The 27,418-nt window shown below is 38.2% G+C and overlaps 1 protein-coding gene across 2 annotated transcripts in view; it reads right to left on the bottom strand.

Annotated features, from left to right (window-relative positions):
• PIK3C2G (phosphatidylinositol-4-phosphate 3-kinase catalytic subunit type 2 gamma) overlaps positions 1-27,418 on the bottom strand; it is a 445,304-nt gene that overhangs the window by 296,967 nt on the left and 120,919 nt on the right. For both annotated transcript variants that reach the window (XM_062194891.1, XM_062194892.1), the window contains exons 13-14: positions 19,894-20,016; positions 2,441-2,572 (exon numbers count right to left, since the gene is read on the bottom strand). In XM_062194891.1, the coding sequence (XP_062050875.1) occupies positions 2,441-2,572; positions 19,894-20,016 (255 nt within the window). The remainder of the gene's footprint in view (positions 1-2,440; positions 2,573-19,893; positions 20,017-27,418) is intronic.

Below are 27,418 nucleotides of genomic sequence, written 5' to 3'. Positions count from 1 at the left end.
TTTTTCAATTAGGACAGAGAATCTCTGTACTGCATCAGCTTACCACAATTTAGAAATGTTAAGTGACCACCGTGCTATTTGTTTAAAACTCAAATCGAGAAAGGAGTTCATGGAAATTGTTGAGGTGAGGATAATACTTTTTGCTGCAGTGTGGAGACACTATGAATACAGATGCAGTGAAAATCTTGTCTGAAAAAACAGAGGATTATAAAACATGTGGGCAAAATTTTGCCTTTGGTCTTGAGGATTCTCTAAAAACTAGAATTGCAGGTGAGTTCACAGGTTGAACATTCTATTTTCATGTTAGTGATGCAACCATACCTGATATTTATATGAGTTTAATCACTGTAGGTTCTGCTGAAATCAACTTCTGAAAACAAAGAGATAAAAAGCTTTTCATTCTTTGTTTTCAGATTGTGTACATGTGGGAAACACAATGACACAAGTTCTCATTGCAACTTCACATGACTAGCTATGGGCAATTCAACCTGTAAATGGGATAGGCTGGATACCTAATTTATGAGCAGCAGTCATTCTAGGAAAGCACATGGAATTGAGTCACCAATTTGCCATGATCTGAACGTATCTGCATGGGATAAATTGGGTTAGAATCTCTAATTCACAACAAGCCGCAGAGTGGTAGTCACCGCATGCCCCCAGTAACCCAGCATAATGGATTTGTGATGTCTTAGAAAAGAACTAGACTTCTTTAATTATTTAGCCCAGGAGAAAGGTAGATTTTCGGGTATACATGAGTAACAGTTTGTTAGAAATCTATTTACAAATGGTTATTGAAGTACTGTTTGAAGTGAGCTGTGTTTCCTGTCTCATCATCCACAATTTTGACACTTTCCCTTAGGAACACATCGCCTAGGGCAGCTGCAGATAACATCACTCACAGTGGCCCAGCGCCCATGATTACTCTCTGTGACATGTTCACCAGTGTTAGTAATATAACAACAAAACACCGAGGCTGTATCTTTTATATGTGACCATGTAGAAAAGTCTTGTTTGAAAGACAAAAATACCTCTCACTTCTTAGATACTTAATGATCATTGACAGTTATGTGCAAAATAATGTCAAACTAAAGGGAGAGAACAAAATGGATTGGATTTTTTTAAGGGAGCAGCAAGAATTGTCATTCTATAAAAATGTTAGATTTACAAATACTGCAGTTGAAACTTTCAAGAAACTCACTCATGAGAAAGGACACCTGTATAGCTCCTAGTGAGAAAGTAATGAAAGTTCTTAGTATACAAATCAGATTTTGAAATGTCTGCTACCAGCAGTAGGTATTCCTTTGGGGGCTAAGCTGTTTCTTGCAGACTTTGGAAATCTTATTTCATTCTAAATCTCCTATAGGGATTGATTCTTTTGTTGTTCTGCAATTCAATTTAGTAAATAAATCTCTACTGATTGCCTATTTATATGAGGCATTGTGTTAAATGATAGACATTGCAGAGATAAATACATTTCCTGTCCTCAGAGAACATACATGTAGAAATGGGCTAAAGTATGAAAATAAACAGGGCAAACACACACACACACATACAGATAAATCCAGATCAGACTTAATCCAATAAAGAAGATTTTAAAGATTGGTCATGGTTGCTTTGATGATAATTTTTATTTGGATTAGGCATGGGAACCAAAAGCTGATAAAGAAATTTCTTAACATTCTTATATTACCATTTTTTAAAAAAGAACAGGAGTAGACACATTTTATAACAGTATTAATATAACAATATAGGTTCTAATTTTGAAGGTTCTGAATTTTAGTTTGATTCTAAAGCAATTTTTGTCATGTGAAAAATAATTAAGTTTTTTTTTTGAAATATTTTCCCTTAATAGTAGAGAAAAATTAATTGATATTATTAAATATTCAAAGTATTAATAGTTCCCAGGTCTTATCTTATTGTTAAATCAACAGTCAATTTTGTGATAACCATTAGTTCTGAGAATACCTGAAATCACAGTTGATATACTTTTATGAAAAAATACTATCTGATAATCAACAAATATTTCTTCTTGGTAATAAAAGGTCAGTAAACCAGTTACATTGCATGATTTTACTTTAGGCAGAATTCCTTGATTTCCATTTTTTCTAAAGGACAGTATTAATCTCAATCATTTTGAATTACTAATTCCAGAGAAACTGGCTGGTCAGAGAAGGAAAAGTAATTGCAGTTGGTCATGCCAAAACCTTTTCATTGTAAATGACCCAGCTGACAAGTTGAGCATGAGGCCTCTTTCCAAAACCATTTTTACATCGTTGCTCTTCAGTTCTGCTTCCAACAGTCATGATTTAAATGGAGCTACCTCAATTTAACAATAAAATATCTTCTTGATCTTCTCATTAGACTATATATCACACAGTATTTAGTTCCACGAAGGTATTATTGGAATGGGAGCTTTATTAATCACAAAGGGTGTACTTACTGTTTTGGAAACAATGAAAGACAAGTCCAGGCCAGTAAATCTGCATTTTTGGTTTCACAGGCAATGCCAAACACTTTTATAGTAAGCATGCATTCCCTTGGAAGTGATTTTATTTCAAGCGGAAAATTGATCCTAAAATGAAAGAAAAAAATTGCATAATCTTCCCAATTTCAATGACATTTTCAGAACTGTTTTCTTGTAATATAATGGTCAGGGACAAAAATTATTTAATTATTTGAACCCACCTATCCTCTTGAAATTTTTTGTTTAGGCTTATCAATAGAAACCTATCAGAAGTACATAGAGTAATGAGATTTGTAAATAAATGGAAATTATATTACTTATAGTTTTGACATTTAAACTTATTTTAGAGAACTACACTAACATAAGCATCTATTCTCCAGTTGTTATAAGCACAGAGGCAAAAATGACTAGCACTGTCTTAAGGAGTTGGGGATGCAGAAAGTAACACCAAATGAGGCAAGAAATAACTCTTAAGTTAGCTGTAATCAGAAGGAGATTTGAAAAAGAATATTCCAGAAAGAGAAAAGTACATGGGCAAGAACATCTTGTATTTAAAGATTAGTGTATCTGAGAAATGATGAATGGTGCATCGTGGCTCATACAAAAGATGAGGTCATCTATCGGAATAAGATCAAAGTCAGCGAACTCTAAAGGCTTCCATAGCCCTGGCAACTCATGACTAGAGCCTAGGGAGATTACTGATGCCATGAACAGGAGTGTCAAATTGTTAAATCAACAACAGGAGTCACTGTGTACTTACTCCTCATGTGGGATCTGTCCTTAATGTGTTGTCTAATGTGCAGTGATGCTATAACTAGTACTGAAACAGTATTTTTACACTTTGTGTTTCTGCGTGGGTACAAACTGATGAGATATTCACTAATTATATACTGAATCGATCTTCTGTATATAAATATAATTGGAAATGAAAAAAAAAAACCCCTGGTGTTAAATTGGAAATGGCATAGAAAATTAATTTTTTTTAAATATTATGTAGGATCTCTGTCTTTAATGTGCTGTACACTCTTATTTAATGCTATAACTAGTACTCCAACAGTATTTTTTTTCACTTTGTGTTGCTATATGGGGGCAAACTGTTGAAATCTTTACCTAATATATACTAAACTGATCTTCTGTATATAAAGAGAATTGAAAATGAATCTTGATGTGATTGGAAGGGGAGAGGGAGCAGGAAAGGGGAGGGTTGTGGGTGGGAGGGAAGTTTTGGGAGGGGGGAAGCCATTGTAACCCATAAGCTGTACTTTGGAAATTTATATTCATTAAATAAAAGTTTAATAATAAAAAAACAAAAAAGATGAGGTCATGTTAACAGGAGAAGTTGTGAAGGATGTGAATAGAAACATAGGTGGTTGTCAGACTGCTTAGGAACTCTCCATGCTAGGCAAAGAAATGTGAATTTTTCTCTAGAGGAATATCTGACAGAACTAAAATTATAGTCACTTATAATTTTTTTTTGTAAAGATATAATTTTCTGAAAGGCAGAGGAGAGAGGGGGAAAGACAGGGAAGGGGGGGAGACAGAGAGGGGGAGGGAGAGGAAGGGAGAGGAGGGAGAGAAAGGAGAGGAAGGGGGAGGAATAGAGAGAGGAAGGGGGAGGGGGAGGGAGGGAGGAAGGGAGGGAGGGAGATTTTCCAACCGCTGGTTCACTCCCCAAATGGCCAGAGCTGGGCCAATCTGAAGGCAGGAACCTCTTCAGGTTTCTGGTGTGGGTGCACGGGCCCAAGTAATTGGGCCATTTTGTACTGTTTCCCAGGAGAATTAACAGGGAGCTGGATTGGAAGTGGAGCAACCAGGACTTCAACCAGCATCCACATGGGATGCATGTGCTGCAGATGGCAGCTTTACCCATGATGCCATAGCACCAGCCTCTGCTTATAATTTTAAATATGTGTAATGATCAGGTCCTGTGGATTCGAGGGATAATAGTGAAATTCAACTAATATAGAATTCCTGGATACATTAAGGTCAAAGTGATCCAAGTTTAGTCTACTTGATTGTAGATACTGGGGGGAAAAGTGGCTAAGAATAAATTTAGGAATGTCAATGGTGATTGAAAACAAACTTGAATCTGGTCATTGAAACTATTAATATACATTGGAGAGTTTGCAAAAATTATAAATCATATAAATGGTATAAGACTGGAAGGGATATACAAGTATAACATGTCTAAAAGAATGGGCTTTTGACAGAAACTTCAGATTGTTATCCAAATAGTGGGCAGGGAGACAGGGAGCATTTTTCCCCTTTTGAGTCATCTCAGTTGTGTTGAAATGATCCAGTTCTATTTCAGGAGCCACAGGAGGAGTAGTATATTACGGAAAGAAACATTTATGCGATAAAGAGAAGGAAGAAATATGTTTCAAGAGGCTGTGATACAAGAATATGGTAACTAGTAGAAGACAATGGGAAAGCAGGAACAAAGCTTGGCAGACGGAAGAGTCATGGGGACTATTATGTAAGACAGGAGAGTCCTCAGAAACCTAAAATGGATGTACTGTATGATCCAAACATTCTATTCCTGGGAATATATCCCAATGAAATCAGCATATGAAACAGTTATTTGTACCCCCATGCCTTTTTTTTTTCTGGACAGGCAGAGTTAGAGAGAGAGAGAGAGAGAGAGAGAGAGAGAGAGAGAGAGAGAGAAAGGTCTTCCTTTTCTGTTGGTTCACAACAGCTAGGATATGGAATCGACCCAGATGATCATGGACTGATGACTGGATTAAGAAAATGTAGCTGGGCTGGTGTCATGGATTAGTTGGTAGAGCTGCTGCCTGTGATGCTGGCATCTCACATGAGAGCCAGTTCTAGCCCCAGCTGCTCCACTTTTGATGCAGTTCCATGCTAGTGACCTGGGAAAGCAGTGGAGAATGGTCCAAGTGCTTGGACACCTGTCACTCCTGTGGAAGAACTGGAAGGAGTTCCTGGCCCTTAGCTTTGGCCTGGCTCAGCCCAGGCCATTGCAACCAATTGAAGAATGAGCCAGTGGATGTAAAATATTTGTTTATCTGTCTCTTTTTCTCCCTCTTGTTCTGTGGCTCTGCCTTACAATTAAATAAATAAATCTGGGAAAATGAAAACATGGCATATATATAAAATGCTATACTACTCAGCCATAAAGAATAAAATCCTGCCTTCTGCAACAAAATGGATGCAACTGGAAACCATTATTTTAGTGAAATGAGCCAAAACCAAAAAGACAAATATCGCATGTTTTCTGATTTGTGATAGCTAACAGAGAGTAGGAAAAAACCTGGGGTCTGCACGGTGGTTTGTAAGCTAAACCTCTGCCTGCTTGCACCAGCATACCATATGGGCACCAGTTCATGTCCTGGCTGCTTCTCTTCTGATCCAGCTCTCTTATGTCCTGGCAAAGCAGTGGAAGATGGCCCAACTGCTTGTTCCCTTTCACCCATGTGGGAGACCTGGAAGAAGCTCTGGGATCCTGGTTTTAGATCAGCTTAACTCTAGTGGTTGTGGCCATTTGGGGAGTGAAATAGTATATGGAAGACCTTTCTCTCTGTTTCCCTCTGTCTATAACTCTACCCCTCAAATAAATAAATGATTTTAAAAAAGAAAAAAAAAGTATGAATGAAAATGACATATGAGGATTTGATTTTTATAGCTTTTGTCTAATTCCTGTGGAACAGTGGTCTTTTTAGTTGTTGAACTCTTTGTGTAGTGGAACATTAAGCCTGTGGTTATAAATTTAAAATGTTGCAAAAATTTTTTTCAAAAGGAAGAAGGAAAGAGGGGAGAATCATTTTAAAAATTGTATTAATATGAAGAGAACAGAGTTCATGCATTCTACAGGTACAGTTCCAAGAGATCAACCATAGTTCCCATCTTTCCTTCTCTTTCTTCCTTTCACCATTTTTTGCAGACATAATTTTAACCCAGTCTATATTCACAAGCCTAATTTACCACTAACTATAGTATTCAACAAATAAAAAGCATTTTAGAGGAGTTAAAGGTAAAGAATGACAAGCATATCACAAAATGCACATTTCATTCCTATACATTTTCTTTTATTCTATATTAACTGCCACATATCAGAGAAAATATTTGCCCTTTTGAGACTGGATTATTTCTCTAAGAAAAATGGCTTTCAGGTGCATCCACTTTGTTGCAAAACACAGGATTTCATTCTTTTTATGGCTGGGTAGTGTTTCATAGTGTACAGCTACCACATTTTCTTTGGCCAGTCATCAGTTGATATGCATCTGGGTTGATTCCATACCTTAGCTAGTGTGAATTGAGCTGCAATTAACATGTGGACACAGATAACTTTCATATGCTGAATTCATTTCATTTGGGTAAATTTCCATGAGCGGATGGTTGGGTCATATAGATCTATTTTCAGATTTCCGAGTAATCCCTATACTGTCTTCTGTAGTGGTTGCACTAGATGACATTTGCACCAACAGTGGAATAGGGTACTTTTTTCCAACCACTTCCTTGCCAGCATTTGATGTTTTTGGATTTTTGGATGACAGCCATTCTAACTGGGGTGAGATGAAACTTCATTGTGGTTATTTCCATTTCCCTGATGGTTAGTGAATCTGAGAATTTTTTCATGTCTGTTGGCCATCTGAATTTCATCCTTTGAAAAATGCTCATGTCCTTCACCTATTTCTTAACTGGATTGTTAGCTTGTTGTTGAGTTTCTTGGGTTAATTATAAATCCTGGATGTTAATTCTTTATCAGTTGCACAGCTCACAAATATCTCCTCCCATTCTGCCAGTTGTCTCTTTACTTTATTGAGTAGTTTCCTCACAGTGCAGAATCTTCTTAAGCTTGAATATTCACATTCGGCTATTTTTGCTTTTATTACCTGTGCTTCTGGGGTCTTTCTCAAGAAGTCTTTGTCTATACCAATGTCTTGTAGAGTTTCTCCAATGTTCTCCTCTAGTAAATTGATGGTATTATGTCATAGATTTAGATCCTTGCTCCATTTTGAGTTTTTTGCATAAGTTTTAAGGTAGGAATCTTGATTCATGGAGAGTGTTGTTCAGTCTCCATGTGTTTGCACATTTTCTGGAGTTTCGTAAGCTACTAATTTCCAGCTTCATTCCATTTTCATCAGAATAGATACATGGCACAATTTAATATTTTTTGATTTGCTGAGACTTGCTTTATGGTCTGGTGTATAGTCTATCCTAGACAAAGTTCCACACATTAAAGAAAATAATGTGTATTTTGCATTTATGGGATGAAATGTTTGGTAGATATCAACTAGGTCCATTTGGTCCACAGTGTAGATTAGCTCCACTCTTTGTCTAGTTGATCAGTCCATTGATGAAAGCAGGATATTGAAGTCCACCACTATTATTGTTTTGGAGTCTATGTCTCCCTGTAGATCTGTTAAGGTTTCTTTTAAATAACCAGTAACCCAAGCTTTAATTTCATATACATTTGTTATAGTCACATCTTCTTAGGATTACTTAGTCATTACATAATGCCCTTGTCTCTTTTTATAGTTTTTGTGTTAAACTATTTTGTCTGATATTAGGATGGCTACTACTGCTCTCTTATTCCTAAACATGGAATTATCTTTATCTATCCTTTCAGTCTGTATCATGGTTGAGTTTCTTTCAGGCAGCAAATAGATGGGTATTTTTTTTAATCCACTCAGCCAGTCTATTTTTTATTTGGAGAATTTAGGCGATTTATATTCAAGTTATTGATACGTAATGACATGGCCCTGACATTTTCTCATAAATATATTGTTTACTTTGGATTCTTTTGTACTTATTAGATTTTCTACCTTCATATTTTCATAATGATTTTTGTGTTTCTGTGTGTAGCACATCCTTAAGCATTACTTGTAAGGTTGCACGAGCGGTGACAAATTCTTTATGTTTGTTACAGAAGGTCTATATTTCACCTTCATTCATAAATGAGAGCTTTGCAGGGTGCTGTATTCTGGGTTGAGATTTTTTTCTTTTCTTTTCAAAATTGGATTGTGTCTCTCCATTCCCTCCTAGCCTGTTGGGTTTCTGATGAGAAATCAGCTGTTAGTCTAATTAGAGATCCTCTGAAAGTAATCTGGCATTTCTCTAATGCACATTTTACAATCTTTTGTTTCATTGCTGACAGTTTGACTACAATGTGTTGTGTAGAAAATCTCTTCTAGTCATGTCTATTATGAGTTCTATGTGCTCCCTGTACTTGAGTGTCCCTTTCTCTAAATTAGATTTTTCTGTTATTTCACTGAGTTTCTAACCCATTCTTGCTATCCATACATCTCTTGGGAACTCCTAAGATTCACATGTTGGGTCATTTGATAGTATCCCAAAAATTTATATATTATTTCTAATCTTTATAAGTTTTTTGTCTGACATATTACCAAATATGTTTTAGATATTTTTTACATATCTTATTCAGATATTCTTGTCTCTCACCCATTCCGGTAAGAATTTTCATTGGATTTTTTATTTCACATATTAAATTTTTTCATTTTTAATACTTCAGTTTGTACCAATGCCATCTCACTAGTCAAAGTGATCAATTTCAGTTCACAATTGATCATACTGATAGGTCTAAGAGTCAAAGGGATCACATAAACAAGACTAGTGCCTGCTAATACTAACTGATAGAATAAAAAAGGGAGAGAATGATCCAACATGGGAAGCGGGATACATAGCAGACTCATAGAATGGCAGATGTCCTAAACAGCTCTCTGGCCTCAGGATCAGCCCTTAAGGCATTCAGATCTGAAGAGCCCATGAGAGTATTTTAGGCGTGGAAAGCCAAGACACTCTGGCAAAAACAAAACAAAACAAATGAAACATCTCTGCAAGTGAGATCCCAGTAGAAAGAATGGTCCATCAAAGGAGGTACCTTTCTCTGAAGGGAGGAGAGAACTTCCACTTTGACTATGGCCTTGTCAAAATAAGATCAAAGTCAGCAAACTCGAAAGGCTTCCATAGCCTTGGCAACTCATGGCTAGAGCCTAGGGAGATTACTGACGCCTTAAACAAGAGTGTCAATTTGTTAAGTCACCAACAGGAGTCACTGTGCACTTACTCATGTAGGATCTCTGTCCTTAATGTGTTGTTCAATGTGAATTAATGCTATAACTAGTATTCAAACAGTATTTTACACTTTATGTTCTGTGCAGGTGCAAATTTGATGAAATCTTTACTTTATACTAAATTGACCTTCTCTATATAAAGATAATTGAATGAATCTTGATGTGAATGGAATGGGAGAGGGGGCAGTAAATGGGAGGGTTGCAGGTGGGAAGGAAGTTATGGGGGGGGGAGCCATTGTAATCCATAAACTGTACTTTGGAAATTTATATTTACTAAATAAAAGTTAAAATATTTCAGTTGGATATCTCTTCAACATCTGTCTCAGGAAAATCTTTCATCAATGTCATATAGGATTTTTTTTAAAGATTTATTCATTTATTTGAAAGAGTTACAGAGAGGCAGAGGCAGAGAGAGGAGAGGTCTTCCATCCACTGGTTTACTCCCCAGATGGCTACAATGGCTGGAGCTGAGCCAATCCAGAACCAGGAGCTTCTTCTGGGTCTCCCATGCAGGTGCAGGGGCCAAAGCACTTGGACCATCTTCTACTGCTTTCCCAAGCCATAGTGGAGAGCTGGATTGGAAGTGGAGCAGCCAATATTTGAACCAGTGCATATAGGGGAAGCTGGCACTTCAAGTGGTGGCTTTACCTGCTTCACCACAGTGCCAGCTGCCATATGTGGATTTCTTTAAGTCATGAATTTGTTTCTTATTGCTTTTGAGTAATCTTATGATCATTCTTTTGAATTCGTTTTCAGGTATTTCATCAGTCTCTATCTTCACATTTTTACACTGCAGTGTTTCTGTGTTCCTTTGTGGGAGTCACATGGGCCTCCCTATTCACATTTCTTGTGTTTCCACATTTATTTTTAGGCATTTATAGAACCTCTGGATTTTCTCCTCTGATCGCTTTTATATTTAAAATAAACTTCTGTGGCCTACTGGAGTGTGTGCTCACTCCTTTAGGGGATATTCAGAGGCAGGTGCTGGGTAGGGTCAGGAAGCTCTAATCAGTGTTTGAGGGTGGTATAAGTAAAATACAGTTTGACACCTAAAATACAGTTTGACACCCACCTTGGGCACGGTAGATCTCTATTGTCAGCAGAAGGGAGGATCCTTTCACACTGGCTTGTATGATCACTGTCTCACCTACTCTCTGCCAAGGTAATCAATGCCCAGGGTGAGCCCAAGGTGGCTACACACCCCATTCATGCATTCCCAAGAATCACACAAAGGATCTATGCAATCCTCAGTGTGAGCACTGAACTCTGCAATGACACAACCCAGGCACTGTGGGAACACTGAGTCTCTGAAGTCAGTGATTTCCCAGATTCCTAGCTACATGCCCTATTGAGCAGTCTCAGAATTCCCACAGTTATGGGGAACAGGGGATCCACTAAGCCCCATGAGACTTCTCCAACCATAGAGGGAACCAAGTATTCTCGTATTCCAGCTGCCTGTCGGTGTTCTGCTGTGGCAGTGTGAGTACATGCACCAATGATATAAAGAAAATGGAGCACTTCCCAGGCTTAAGTGCGGTCCTCACCCCCTGTCAACCCTCCACGACAGACACAAAGTTATTGAGGACTACAAATTTATTCCTCAAGAAAAAAAAAAATCCCCTATTTACACTTACAAGATACATGGCAGCCTATACTTGCCTTTTAACATGGCATTTCTGGGGCTAGCACCGTGGAACACTAGGTTAATCCTCCACCTGCGGTGCCGGCATCCCATGTGGGTGCTGGGTTCTAGTCCTGTTCTCTCTTCTTCCTGTCCAGCGCTCTGCTGTGGCCCGGGAGTGCAGTGGCGGATGGCCCAAGTCCTTGTGCCCTGCACCCCATGGGAGACCAGGAAGAAGCACCTGGCTCCTGGCTTCGGATCGGCACAGCATGCCGGCCATTGTGGCCATTTGGAGTGTGAAGCAATGGAAGGAAGACCTTTCTTTCTCTCACTGTCTAACTCTGCCTGTCAAAAAAAAAAATTAAATCTTAATGAAGAGTGGGATGGAGATGGGGTAGGAGGTGGGATGAGAGTATGGGTAGGAGGGTGGGTATGGGGGAAGAACCGCTATATTAAAGGAAAAAAAAAAAAAGATGGCATCTCCTTCTGATGCTGATTCTGCCACTGGTAGAATAGAACAGAGGAGCACTGCCCAACTTTCTGCTACTGAGTATGGTGCTCTGCAGAGAGAGGGAGGGAAAGGAAGCAGGGCAACCTCGCAGCTCTAAGCCTGGCAGCTGTCAGACTCCAGTCAGCGCCCCAGGCTGAAGTACAAGTCAGTGGATGACTGCAATTTCCAGTCAGTGGCAGGCATGCAGCTCTTTCTTGCTACCTTGTCATGGTATGATAGCCGCTCACAGCCTGCAACAGGCTGTGCTGCATGGTTGGCTGCAGTGTTATCTCTGTATTCTTTCCTCTTGTCCCAAGAAGTCTTCAATGTAATTTCTTCATGAAAATTTCCATCAGTCAGGCCCCTGGGAGCATGGTCTTTGTTCTTTTCATATTGCAGAGCTGCTGAAGGTGGTGTGGCTATACCCTATTTAGCCATCTTGGATCTCCTCGTATTATTGAAATCTTGTATTGTGATGCCTCCAACTTTGTTTTCGTTGTTTAAGATTGGGACCCTCCTGAGTTTCCATCTGAATTTTAGTATCGTTTCCTCTAGATTTCAGAAGAATGACCTTGGTATTTTGACTATGGTGACATTGAATCCATTAAGTTACTTTGGGTAGTATAGACATCTTGATGATATTCTAATCCATGATCATTGAAGATTTTTCCTTTTTTGTGTCTTCCATTTCTTTCTTTAATGTTTTATGTTTCATTTTACAATGAAAATGTAATTTTCCTTATAGAGATCTTTCATACCTTTAAATATTCTCCAAAATATTTAAAATTTCTATAGCTTTTGTGAATGGGACTGATCTTACAAATTCTTTCTCAGACGTGGCATTTCTCATGTATACAAAGTCTATTGAATTTTGCGTCAATTTTACATCCTGCAACTTTACCAAACTCTTATGAGTACCAACAGTCTTAGTGGTGTCTTTTGGTTTCCCTAAATATAGGATCATGCCATCTGCAAACAGGGATAATTTGATTTGGAATTGTAATATTCTTAGAATTGTATCAGTGAACCATATTTAAAGTATTCTCTTTATATTAAAATAAATTTTAAAAAAGAACAACCAAGTGACCTGAGGTGAGCAAGCAGCTGTGGTGAGTGACACCCAGTGGTGATGGATGTGAGGAGTACTGACAGAATCCGCTAACTTTGAGATTCCTAGTTCAATGCTGTTGCCAAACTGCTAAAGCAAAGGGTGATTATTAGAGGATCATGTTGACCAAAGCATATCGTCCAACTGGATCCTGCTGAGTGAGCTGTACTCAGCTGAGACCTCATTAGTATTGGGCATCTCCTCATAATAGTTATATTTCTAATCTGGTTCTAAAGAGTAGTGCTTACTCAGGGTGTTAAATAAACCATGAGACCTCTTTTTTCAGCCCCTGTGTAACAAACAGTTTAGCGCAATGACCTTAGCCACTTCAAGGAGGTACAATCCTTTTCCTCAACATGGTTTTTCCCTAGATGAACAGATTCATATGCAGAGCAGAAACACATAGCTGACACTTGACTAACAACGTGGTAGTGGAGTAAGGCCATAAAGAATCAAAGATGAAGTCTAAGGGCAGTGATGTGCTTGAGAAACAGCAGATGATGACACAAGTACTTGAGTTGCTACCATCCCTATGCGAGACCTAGATGGAGATCCCAGCCTCTGGCTTTGTCCTAGCCCAGCCCCAGCTGTTGTGGCCATTTGAGAAGTCAATGAGGAAATGGAAGATATCTGTGTCACTCTGCCTTTTAAATAAATATTTGAAAATCAAGGTGAATTCTAGTTTCTAGATTATGATATAGTAGATAACTGATGGGGAACACAAAGGGGAAAAACAAGTCCAGATGGGTGTAATGGAGCCAATTTAAGACACATGATTAAGTAACAACTGTGAGATGTCAATTTATAAGCTGTGTTAGGAAAGAATGAGTTTAAGTTTGAGATTGAACATATAAATGCTCAAAAAAAAAAAATAAATTGGCCTTAGTGGTTAAGATCAATGTTGGTTCAGTGGAGCCAGAGTTGTGACGTAGTAGGCTAAGATTCTACCTGCATTGCCAGCATCCCATATGGGCACTGGTTCATGTCCCAGATACTCCTCTCTGCCTATGGCCTGAGTGAGCAGTGAAGGCCCAAGTGCCTGGGCCCCTAAACACCACACGGAACCTGGAAATATCTCCTGGCTTCAAACTGGCCAGGCTCTGGCCACTGCAGCCACTTGGGGAGTGACCTTTCTCTGTTTCTCCCTCTCCCTGTCTATAGCTCTACCTCTCAAATAAATAAATAAATTCTTAAAAGATGTTGGTTCAGACACCCGTGTTTCTTATCTAAATAACTGAATACAAAACACTGCTTTGGCTCCTGACTCTAGCATCTTGCCAATACAGCCTCTGGGAGGCACTGGTAATGGCTCAAGTAATTCAGTTCCTGGCACCGACATGGAAGATCTGGGCTGAGTTACTGGTTCTTGGATTTAACCTGTCCAGCCATTGCACTGTAGGCTTTTTGGAAGTAAACCCGAAGGTGGAAGCTCTGTCCCTTTGAGCATGCATCTAATCTTTCTAAATATTTTTTCCTTATTCATACAACAAAACTATAATTACATAACACAAAGTGTGGCAAATGGTACGTTGATTTTGGCATTTTATCTAGTTATTCAATCAATGCCATAATTTGTATTATTCATTGTGCATTTAAGATTCACATTACAAAAAACATTCCATTCAAGATAGATGATATATAATTCTAACTAAAAGCAAAGAGAATCAAAGAGAAAAATCTTTTAATAATGTAAATTTTTTGCAATCTTTAGAATATTAAACTGCTACATGTTTAGCTTCTAAAAATAAGTCTTTTCTTTCATATTCATGATATTCAGTCAAGATGATATGGACCTATTTATCAGCTTAAAAGAAGCTCTAAAATTCAACATAAAATGTTGATGATCCTGTAGAATGCACAGTCATTTCCTAAATGTTCTTTCTTTACTGATAATTGGTTTTCTATTCAGTTTTTATATTTTTGTGCTAGGATGGAAGCTATAATTTTACTTTATTCATCACATAATCGGAAATGTTCTTTTTTGCCATTAGATTTTGTTCTTTCATGTATAACTTCACTTGTTAACGAACTTTTCATATCAAGGATGACAAAAGTTGTGTAAGTTACAGTAGATAGTTACTGCCAATCTGTTATTTTCATTTAAAAAAACTGAATCCTTTTAGTGAAAAGTAGCTTCTAAATAGCTATGAATCCATTTTTGTATACATATGGATTTTTAAAATCAGAATAATCTCACTTTCACTAGAAAATCTTTTTTTGTAGTTTCAGCATGGCTACTTAAAAAAAAATCAAAGGAGGGGCTGGTGCTGTACTGCAGCAGGTTAAAGCCCCAGCCTGCAGCGCCCACATCCCATATGGGTGCCAGTTCAGGTCCCAGCTGCTCCTCTTCCGATGCAGCTCTCTGCTATGGCCTGGTAAAGCAGTAGCAGATGGCCAAAGTACTCGGGCCCCTGTGCCCCTGTGGGGACCCTGAAACAGCTCCTGGTTTCTGGCTTTGGATCAGCTCAGCTCTGGCCTTTGAGGTCATTTGGGGAGTGAACCAGCAGAATGGAAAACCTCTCTCTCTGGCTCTACCTATCTCTGTAACTCTTTCAAATAAATAAGAAATAAAAAAAAAATGAAAGGAATAGATTTTTAATTTAAAAGAGGGGAAGACTACTTTAAGAGACAATTCATTAAGTCAGATTACCTTTTATTCAATAAATAGGCACAGTCTCAAGTTTTTACCATATGCTTGCCTTCATATACTGTTTAAACATTATCACTAATCTTTTTCTTATTTTTCCTTCAGAAGATAGCTTTTTCTAAACCTAGAATAAGTTTTTATAATAAAATTAGAGACTTTATAAAGCTATGTTTAGAACTTTCCTATTAATATTGATATAAAGTTACTAGATTAATCACCAGACTATTATAAGAACTTTGACACTTATATTCATGAAACAGGACAAGAACTCAGTTCTGGGATTTTAAGCAAGGGAGATTGACATAGTCTGACTTACATTTTATAGAAAGCACCTTGGCTGCAGTGTGAGAAGGGGTGTACATGTGCAAGAGCAGTAGTGAGCTATTGCGGTAATACCGTGGAGCAATGATAGCAGATAGCCCACTGGAAGTGATAAGTAATATGACGTTCTGGACATCCTTCGAGAGAGCCAGAAGGATTTTCTATACATGGAGTCTGAGTAAAGGAGATTGAGGCTAAGGATTTTCACTAGAACAACTGGAACAACTAGATGGATTATCTGGGGTGGCCATTCATGGGTAAAGCAGATTTGAACATAAGATTAGAAATTTAGTTTTAGACATGTTCAGTGTTGAGTCTGATAGATGGTTTGGTTGGCGATTTGAATCTTGGAGTTGTTGGGATATAAATTGCATTTAGAGTTATGTTGCTATAACAGAAAACTAAGGGCGTAACGATACACACAGTAACGACATATACAGGTTAAAGGCTCATGTTGTAATCAATCTGGGAGAAGCAAAGGGGACAGAAAAGGAAAGACCAGTGAGATAGGAGTGAACCGAGTAGAAATTACATTCCAAGGGGCGGGTGGAGGAAGCAAAATCCCCAGTGCCAAATGCTCATGAGAGGTCATGAGAAAGACTGAGATCAGACATTGGAAACAGCCACGCAAGTCAGTGGTTACCCTGTGGGCATTTTCAGTGGAGCACAGGTATTGAAGCACGATTGGAGTATGTTTTAGGGCAAATGAAAAAATTGAGGAAAATGAATATAGACAATTCTTTGGAAAAGTTTGCTACACTGCAGAAGAAGGAAAGCAATAGCAGCGGGTAGAAGGATGAAATAAAGTAGAGGATTTTTTTGTTTTGGTTTAAACTTAAAACATGAGCACTCTTTATGGGCTGTAAGTTTTAAGCAGCAGTATTTAAGTCAGAGTAAGAACAGCTCAGGATTTGGAGTGTGGCTAATAGTAGTTCTGTCATTTACTTGTAGGCTCTGGGCCAAATTAACTAAGCTTCATAAACATCAATTTTCTTATTTATAAAATGAAGATGGCAATGCTTGCTTTGTATTTTTGTTGTGAAGTCAAGATGAAGTAATATAGTTTGAGAGCATATCATAGTGATTGGAATATAAAAGAGGTAGTCAAAACTTGATACAAGTATTTTTAAACAAGAAAGTATGTTTTTTAAGTTTATAGCATAGCAATGGAACATATAAAATTATATTGTGATGGGTAAATGTTAATAAAACATATAAAGAATGCTTGTGGCTGGCGCTGTGGCATAGTGGGCTAAGCCTCCGCCTGCAGACCTAGCATGCCATACGGACGCCAGTTTGTGTTCTGGGTGCTCTTATTCTGATACAGCTCCCTGCTACAGCCTGGGAAAGCAGTAGAAGATGTCCAAGTGCTTGGGCCCCTGCACCCACACGGGAGACCCGGAAAAAGCTCCTGGCTCTGGATCGGCTCAGCTCTGGCCATTGTGGCCATTCGGGGAGTGAACAGTATCTTCTCTCTGTCTGTAACTCTACCTCTCAAATAAATAAAATCTTAAAAAAATTAAAACAAAGAATGCTATAAGTACCTAGCAAGAGAGAAAATAATAGGATGGAAGTTAAAAAAAAAATAGTACTAGGATCAAATAACTAATTGCATTGGTAGAGATCAAAGAAACTATCACAGAAAAGGTAACAGTTGGATAGTATTAAAGGAGATGAAAATTTAACAATTTAGTTTTTCCAGAATGCTAATGATTTCCAATTTATTTTGCAAGATTTTCTTTGAAATTGATGTTTTAAAGATTTAAACTTATTTACATCTTTATTCAAAGAGCTGACAGAAGTGAGAAAGATCTTCGTCCACAAGATAACTTTCCAAATGCCAGTGACTGCCAGGACTAAAACAGGCTGAAGCTAGGAGTCCAGAACCCCATATGGGACTCCCACGTTGGTGGCTGTGGCCCAAGTACTTGAGCCATTATCTGCTGCCTTCCAGGATGCACATTAGCAGTGAGCTGGATTGGAATCAGTATCTGGCACTAAAATCAAGCATGCAGTTGTACCAAGCAGTGACTTAACCATTATGCCCCAAAATGAACTTTACACTTAGACTTTTTCATGTATTATCTACAAGATGATATGCATCTGTGAGTTGAAAATGAATCCAATTTTTATAAACTATCAGGAATACTTGTTAATTAATTCAGAATAGCTCTAGTGATTGCGAGGGGTGATAACACTTTTGCAGTCATTTGTTACATTGGATTTATTAATTTGCCCCACATATAGACTCTTTGTCTGGACTAAGATAATTGATGGTGACTGAATCAAAATTTTTAAAAATCTATACATCATTTGGTAAGGGACAGAAATATAAACACTCCCATTTAGTAATACCATGATAGACAATTTCAAAATTTCAGAACAGGTCACAAAAGAAATGCTGGATAATTTATGTAGTGATACAGGAAGGGATTATAGAGGATATAGAGCATGTATTATGATGATAATTCGGTAACTATGAAGCTGTGTAAATACTACATGGGAGGCCCCTAGCACAGGTATGATTTCTCAGTTCATATAAGGGTTAGTAGCTTAGATGCAGAGTGGTGATGTATCGGGGCAGGGAGTGGCACTAATTCCATAGATGAAGATGGAGAAATAGGCAAGGGACAAAGGTCTTTGTGTACTTTGGTAGTTGTTTTCCTTATAAGAACTGGAAAGTCCCTGAATTATTTTATAAGCAGAATTGATTCTGTACAAGGGAAGGGATATTGCCATTGAATATGAGGTCACTGATCAAAGGAATTAAGGACTTTAACCAAAGGAGGAGATAGGGATTGCCATAGTCCCTGAGGAAGAGGGCTTGATTTGGTATGGGAGGGGCCGTGGGGAATTGAATAGTTGAGGAATGCGTCCCATGTCTCACAACAGTCTTCATCGAATGTGGTAACAGGAAGGGTAGGTTAGGTGTCGCCATCTAACACTATCCTCTGACTCCTAGAAATGCTGGCCCACCCCAGCTGTTGCAGATAGTAGGCATCTGGAGAGTGGACCACTGAAGGAAGATTCTCCCTCTCACTCCATGATATCAATATGATAGCAATGTGATATATAATACTGAGAGTGAAATTATCTTCCAAGAAAGCCACACCTTCTGAAGGATTTAAGGAAAGTAGGCCAGAGGATTTTATTTTACCCGAAATGAGCACAACACTGATTTAAATGAAGCAGAAGAGACCCCAGAGCAATGATTGAGAGTTAGCTAGGCGAAGTATCCTGGCATAGGGAAGCAGCAGGAACCAGAACAAAGCCATGGATAGGAACTTGGAGGACCCCAAAGTTCTGCATGGGTTGGGGAGGGCCATCTGGGAAGGTACTGTCCAGAAAGCACTTTACTTTCTCAATGGAATACACCTCAACAAAAGGGGGAGTTGGAGACAGTTACCCTAAACTAGGTGGGTGTTTAAACAATACAGAGGTTTACTGTAAGGAAACCTGATTTCTTCCTTTCTTTTTAAAATTTCATTTATTTACTTGAGAGGCAGAGTCAGAGAGGGAGAGACAGAGAGAAAGGTTTTCCATCTGCTGGTTTACTCTCCAAATGGCCGTAACAGACAGAGCCCAGCCAATCTGAAGCCAGGAGCCAAGAGTTTCTTCCAGAGTGGGTATGGGGCTCGAGTACCTGAGCCATCTTCCACTGCTTTCTCAGCCCATTAGCAGGGAGATGGATAAGAAGAGGGGCAGCCAGGACATAAGCCAGTGCCCACTAGGGATGCTGAGCCACAGGTGTAGGCCCAGCCCTCTATGCCACAACGCTGGTCCCTAGAAAGCTAATGATTCTTTAAGCAATTTTCTGACTTGTGTGAGAAAGTGGTTTGATATTTTAGGTAATTTCTCTTTCCTTTATTGGACCCTTCCCCTACCTCACACAGAGAGTACCCCTGATATTTACAGTGTGTGAATTATTAGTAACACTTGTGCTTTCCAAATTTTTTTTCTCAGTTCAATTCTATGAATTGGACATTTGCCCAGGTTTATAAATAGGCTTTTCATTTGATGAACCGAATGGTTATCAATTAGCACTAGCATATTTATCACACCACAGAATCAGATCAGTTGACAAGATATCTATTTTTAAATTCACATTGTTTGCTGAAGGAAAGGCAAGAATACTCTAACCCTTATTGGATAAGTGATCCAGCCAGAATGAAGATTCAACTTACGTCTCATTCCAGGTGGCCAAGAGAAAAGCTAACTTCTTCGCTGGACTCGATCTGTCATTTCTCACTTGGCACAGCTTCTTCCCAGCATAGGTAAGCCAGCAGGAGTAAGAAAATGCTTTATAGCTAAAAAAGAAACAGCAGCCATTCACTAAGATTAACACTCTAAAGAAACGAGCTTTCTATATGGGTCATCATTTTAATAGTCAAAAGTCAGATGATAAAGTGATATTTGCTTGTATAAGGTATGTTTAAAAATTATTTTAAGAATCTGACAAGCTTGTCAGCAAGACAATGGAACAGGAAGCCCCAGGAGCTCCTTTCCCCATGAAGATCGGAATTCAACACAAAGCTGAATTATTCTTTTAAAAGATTTATTTGAAAAGCAGAATTACACAGAGAAGGAGAGGCAGAGAGAGAGAGTCAGAGAGAGAGAGAGAGAGAGAGAGAGAGAGAGAGAGAGAGAGAGAGAGACACTTCCATCCATTGGTTCACACACCAACTGGTCGCAATGGCTGGAGCTGTGCCTATCCAAAGCCAGGAACTGCCCCCCCCCGGGTCTCCCACACAGGTGCAGAGGCCCAAGGGCTTGGGCCATCTTCTACTGCTTTCCCAGGCCATTGCAGAGAGATGGATCAGAAGTGGAGCAGCCGGGACTCAACCTGGCACCTATATGGGATGCTGGCACTGCAGGCAGCGGCTTTATCCACTATGCCACAGCGCCGGCCCCAGAATCATTCCCTTTGTGAGGAATCCAGAAACCTTTTAAGAGGAACCTGTAACCCCAAATGAATGCAAAAATCAGTCACACTGAAGTTAGTGGAAAAATTCATGGCACTGGCCAGAGTCTCACACTGGTACAATATGGCATGATTCAGAGAAAACTCCAACTCTTGATTTTCTCGTGGGGAGGGAAAGAGACAGCTTGAACACAGAGCTAGATTTTAAGATGAAGAACAACATTTTCTCAGATGAAAGCTAAGGGAGGTTATTGAAACTAGATCTGACTTATAATAGTAAGTGAATTCCCTGAAGTTGAAATGAAGGAAATTTACAGAAAAATACACCGAAGTATAACTTTCACTAGCAAATATATAAATACAGAACACTGAAATGGTGGCATATAAATCATTTTTCTTTGGTATAGCATTTTAAAAATTTAAAAAGACATGACATGCATAACATAATAAGTGTGGGAAGAGATGTGTGAAATTTTTGTATGTGTTTGATGTTAACTTATCACCTTAATATATTGCATTATATATATAATGGTCCTTACATAAAGCATCACATAACTACAGAGAAAAAATAAGATACACAGAAGAAAACAAGAAGGGAATCAAAGTATACCAGTTAAAGAAAAATCACTGACACAAAGGATGGCACCAAGAGAAAAATAAAGAGGCTATGAGACAGGGAGAAAACAAACAAACTAGCAAGTCCTTCACCAAAAAATAATTACTTTAAATGTAAATGGCTCAACTCCCCCATCAAAACAGAGAATGGCTGAATGAGTTAAAGAACGTCCCCAACATCAAACTATATGTTGTCTACGGGAAATTCACTTTAGATTTGACACAACACAGACCAAAACTGAAAGGATAAAAACATTGGTTGCAAATAGTAAGCACAAAAATGTAGAATTAGCTTTTCTTATATCAGTGAACTAGACTAAGTGAAAAACCAAGAGAAGTGATAATGAAGGCCATCATATAATGATAAAAGAAATCAACCAGGCAGATGCAACAATTATAAATATATATATACACCCAGCATCAGGGCACACAACTACATAAAGCAATCATTGATGGGCTGAAGGGCAAAAGTAGACAGCAATATGACAGCATATGGTCAGCATTTCCATTCTGTTAAGTATTTGTCCAAAAGAATTGAAACCAGGATCTTCAAGGACTATTTGCGCTACCATGTTCACTTCAATATTGTTAACAGTAGCCAAGAGGCGGAACAACCCAAATTTCCATCAATGGATGAAGGGTAAATAATAAAGATGTTATATATACATACAAGGAAACATTCCACCTTGAGAAGAAAGGAAATCCTGTTATATATTACAACATGTTTGGATCTTGAGAATACATGTAAAAGGAAACAATCACAGAAGGACAGATACTGCATATAGCACTTATGAAAGTCAACTAAAGTGTTCAGATGCATAGATGAGAGTAGAATGCAGGTTACCAGAGGCAGGAAGAAGGGAAAATACAGAGTTGCTGTGTTATATAGAATTTTAGTCATGCATGATGAATGAGTTTGAGAGACCTCTTGCACAAAATGCACATATAGTCAATACTTTATATGTAAATATTTGTCAATAGGACATATTTCATGTTACTTTTTACTACAGAAGAAAAAGGTTGAACTACAAATATTTTCATTCATGCACCACAAGACAGTGTTTTAGTCAACAATGAACTACATATACAATGGTGGTCCTGTAAGATTATATCACATAATGATGTGATATACAAGTTAGCTTGAATAAGTACAGCCTATGATATTTGGTCAGTTATGAAATTGTCTGATGCATTTTCCAGAATGCATCCTTATTACTAAGTGGCACATGCCTGTAATATGTCAATGTTTTGATGAAAAACATTAAATAGAATATTTTTGATATGAGTAAAATCATTTAGGGATAAATTTGTCTATGAATCTCTAATATGAAACATTAGTGGAGCCCACATTTCAAGCAATGCTTATTCATTTTTACAATTTTAAATTGAATGAAAATTTATGTGTTGTAAATGTTTAAATGCAATGAAGTCATAGATAATTAACAATAGCTCTGATACTTCAGGGATGTTCGAGTATTTGCCATGATTAAATATTATTTTAAATGTAAATCATGTTTGTAGATGGCAGCTAAGCAAGATTCCCAACATTAAATATAAACATAACTCTTGATAATACTGGTGAGTATTTCATTAACAAAATCACTTAGCAGTATGTGATATAAGAAATTTAAGAGGAGGAACAGACACTTGGCATAGTAGTTCTATGCCCACATTCCATTTCAGAATATATAGGTTGAAGTCCTGGCTCTGCTTCTAGTTCCAGCTTCCTGCTAAGGTGCATTCTGGGAAGCAGGTAAAGGCTCAAGGATTTGGATCCCTGTCATCACGTAGGAGACCTGGATTGACTTCCCTGATCCCAGCTTCCTGCTAACATGGGAGGCAGTAGGTGATGGTTTAAGTAGGTAAAGATCCATTTGGGAGATATGAATTGAGCTTCTGGATCCTTGGCATTTTGGGAGTAAACCAGGAGATCTTAAGTCTGTCTCTCTCCCTCTTTTTGCCATCAAAATTAAAATAAAAAATTATTCTTGGTTCAGTCATTAGTCTATATTAGTATTTGCTTATTATCTTTGCATTATTTGTATTGAATGCCATGCCTATCTCACATATTCCTTAATGTGACTATGATAAGCCAAGTTTACTAATAAGACTTCAGTGACACAGATGGATGATACAGACTATACAAATGTTCATTTTGACAGCAAAGTTATGGGACAAGGAACCTGAATGGGACATCCAAATTGTCCCAATATTCTCTTGAAGAGAAATAATTTTAGCTTTCTCATGTGCACGGTCTCTCATGATTAAATATGCTGTCATTTTTTCTATAGATACACTTTATTATACACTACATGTTACTATATATAGCATGTATTTACGTATAATTATTTCTACAATTCATTTATCATAACATGGTACTGTATTTTGAGTGATTTCAGAGATTAAGAATAACTGTCACTTTTAATTTAAACTCTTCATATAATGTGACCTTGCTGTACTCATTTTTCAAGATTTATCTTACTTATTTGAAAGGCAGGCAGAGAGAGGGAAAGACAAATCTTCCATTTGCAGCTTCACTCCCCCAACTGTCTCAAAGCTAGGAGCCTAGAATTCCATCTGGGTCTCCCGTGTCGATGGTAGGGGCCCAAATAATTGGGCCATTTTCCATTGCTTTCCCAGGCACATTAGCAGAAAGTCATTTCAGAAACAGAAACAGAGTAGCCAGGACTCGAACCCCTGCTCTGACGTGGGATGTTGGTGTTCCAAGTGCTGGCTTAAACCACTATGCGGCAACACTGGCCCTGTGTGCTCTTATTTGTGACAATAATTATAACTGCAGTTGACCATTCTGCCACTTTCAGTTGTTCTAGACTCACTTTCTAAGACATTGGGCCATTAGTGTTGATTCTAGTGGAATATTTTCTTCACTCTTAGAAGATATTCCAGTCTACTCTTCTTCATTGTCATCACAAGTTTTTAGCTAAGCTTTTATTTCTGTCCTCAGAAATAATCACAACATCAACTAAGTATTCCTCCTCTCCAAGCTCCTTGTAATATTCTCAAAAACCAAGGCTGACTCACTTCTGTATTCAATGGAGTTTAGACACTTTCTTTTTTTTTTTTTAACTTTTATTTAATGAATATAAATTTCCAGTGTACAGCTGATGGATTACAATGGCTTCCCCCCCCCATAACTTCCCTCCTACCTGCAACCCTCCCCTCTCCCACTCCCTCTCCCCTTCAATTTGCATCAAGATTCATTTTCAATTCTCTTTATATACAGAAGATCAATTTAGTATAAAGATTTCAACAGTTTGCACCCACATAGAAACACAAAGTGAAACATACTGTTTGAGTACTAGTTATAGCATTAAATCAAAATGTACAGCACATTAAGGACAGAGATCCCACATGAGGAGCAAGTGCACAGTGGCTCCTGTTGTTGACCCAACAAATTGACACTCTAGTTTATGGCGCCAGTAACCACCCTAGGCTGTCGTCATGAGTTGCCAAGGCTATGGAAGCCTTCCAAGTTTGCCGACTCTGATCATATTTAGACAAGGTCATAAAAGACAGAGTGAGGATAGTAACCAATGATCCTAAGAGTGGCATTTACCAGGTTTGAACAATTATACAGCATTAAGTGGGGAAGAGGACCATCAGTACACACAGGTTGGGAGTAGAGCCATTGGTGGTAGAGTAGAGGTTATGATTACAAAGGAATGAGGCCCAAGTGCACTAGACAGGGCCTAGAACAAAGGACAGAGTCATTATTAGAGGAGCTAAGAAAGGTGCTGTCTAAGCTACAATGAAGTTTTCTGATTGAGAGGCAAATAGAACCTGATAGAAGGGGCTTGATAATAATCTGGTGGGCTTTAGGCCTTGTAAATTCAGAGGCCCAGACCTATCTATCTCTTCACATGGGGTATATCCTAAGGGAGGTGTGAACCTCCTAGGGGGAGGCACTCTGTTGACTTTCATTACTTGGCTGGCCTGGGAGGAGAGCTGCCCAGGTAAAGGCAGGGGGCATCTCTAACAAGAAATTTACAGTTCTGCCTGCAATGTTGCTGACCCTACTTGACCATCCCCTCAGCTGCAGTGGTCACTTTGGAAGTTGGGCTGAGTGAAGGGCTTTTCAGCTTAGAGCCAATAAGATCTGTGGCTCTGACCTGGGCATCCTTCGACTCCAGGGCAGGTCCATTTCCAGTGATCCGACTCTTGGCAGAGCTGCCAGGGCTCTTCATAAGCTGACTTCTGCTGAAGCCCAGGCTTACCACATTGAAAGCCACTGCAGTGGACTGGCCTGTTGGGTCTCCTTGAGGGCAGATCACTGTACAGATCAGCCATTAATAGGCCTGCCACCCATTGCTTCTGATGCCGAGCTTTCTTTTCCTCCTGGTTTGTGTTAAAGCAGACCAGAGGATGCAAGTCAAGGGAGTGCCCGTGTCCCATCTCTAATCTTCGGTGGCCTGAACTACAAGTCTATAGTCACAGGCATGTTCTGTAGTAGTTTTTCTAAGGTAGACAATGCCCATGAGGAAAATTATATTCTCACTTAAAAACTTTCTTTCCCTTTGGTCTGAAAGGGAGGTTTTTTCTACTTACTGTATACTTCGCTGATGGCGAAGTGAATCTAGCTATGAGATTATTATTTAAGTTCTTATTTTGGCTATGCTATTGCAGAAAAATGTTAGCCATCTCTTTTATAAGGTCTAAAGATTAAATTGTGCATCCTACAGATTCCTTCATAATAGAATTAGTTTCCTACCTTGAAGAGAATAGAGAAATGAAAGAACAAGTTGGGCTTAGAATAGAGAAATGAGGGAGCAAGTCCTAGATCGCTAGCTGACAATAGCAATATTACATGAATACTTAGCAAACCGTTTCAACCATTAGATAACAACTTAAGAAAACATTTACCAGAAGGTCCAATGCCTTCTATAAATTTTAAGAATCATGTATTTGAAAACACCTCTTAAATATCTAACATGGTGTAGTTTGTTTAGCCAGTAAACTTAAGCACAACCATCTAAAATGTTTTTAGTTTCTTTCTACCAACAAGTCTAAAACATATGATACACAGATTCAGGTCACACAAATTAAAATGTATCTTTGATTGATTTTAGCAGCTTAAATTTATGGACAATCTTATCTATAAGCCATTTAAAATAAAACTCTTAATAAAATTTCCCCATGTGGACATACAATATGTACACACATATAATATAGCATAATAGACCAATATAGCAATTTTAATAATAGCTTTTAAAATCTTTAACTCTTTTTGTCGATTGCCAATTGATTTGAAATGCTTTTTCTTCTTAGTAACCTCAGTTAACCATACTTTCTCTCAGTTGGTACTGTTAATACATTATTGGCTTCATCTGTTTACAGAGCCATCCCAAAGTACTGAATACAAGAAAAGTGGCTGGAAAAAGTCCATAGGAACCTATAGGAGGACAGCTAAACACAGAACCAACAACGCTTTAGTTTTATGAGCAGCACATCATATATAACTGTGGATGACAAAAGACTTTAAGTCGCCATGTTTAAAATTATAAACTCATCAACCAACAAGAGGCACTTGCTTACTTCACAGTATTTTTGAAAGCACCTGTAGGATTTTACAAGTATTTAACCCTATAGGCCTCTGGGGCTTTCTCATTAAGATAACTATCATGTCTAGTAACACAAGATCATTAGACTTTTTAATTCTCAAACATTTGTATTAATAGCATTTTCCATTATAGAAACTTAAAGTCTGGTACCACATCACATCTTGACAGTACTTCTAATATACTCCAAATAGACTGATTAGTTGGTGTCTCTATAAGATGAGAGACATAGGTCCTTCGATTTTTTCAGTTGGGCCCAAACTGGAAAAACCAAAGTCCAGGACCTACTGGAAATTTTAGAGACCAGATTGTTTGAAACTTTGATTTTTTGAATGCCTGTCAAGAATGCCAAGAAGGCTCAAAATCCAAAATATCTGGTTGAAATAAGATTTCTTAAAATCATGACATAACATAGACCAAATTTGATCATTGTTACAAGGTGATTATTCAAATTTTTGAAAAAAGCACATATTTAAATAACCCATAGCTCTTAATAAAAGTTCAGCTGTTTTTGAACAATTAGAATTTAACAGATATCAAGAGAACATAATAGATTACTTTAACACATTGCTTTAACAGAGCATCAGAGTTTAATTC

This window comes from Lepus europaeus, chromosome 6 (assembly GCF_033115175.1).
Source record: "Lepus europaeus isolate LE1 chromosome 6, mLepTim1.pri, whole genome shotgun sequence".
Taxonomy (NCBI): Eukaryota; Metazoa; Chordata; class Mammalia; order Lagomorpha; family Leporidae; genus Lepus; species Lepus europaeus.
The sequence above is the reverse complement of the archived record's forward strand: the minus strand, read 5'-3'. Positions and strand labels throughout refer to the sequence as shown.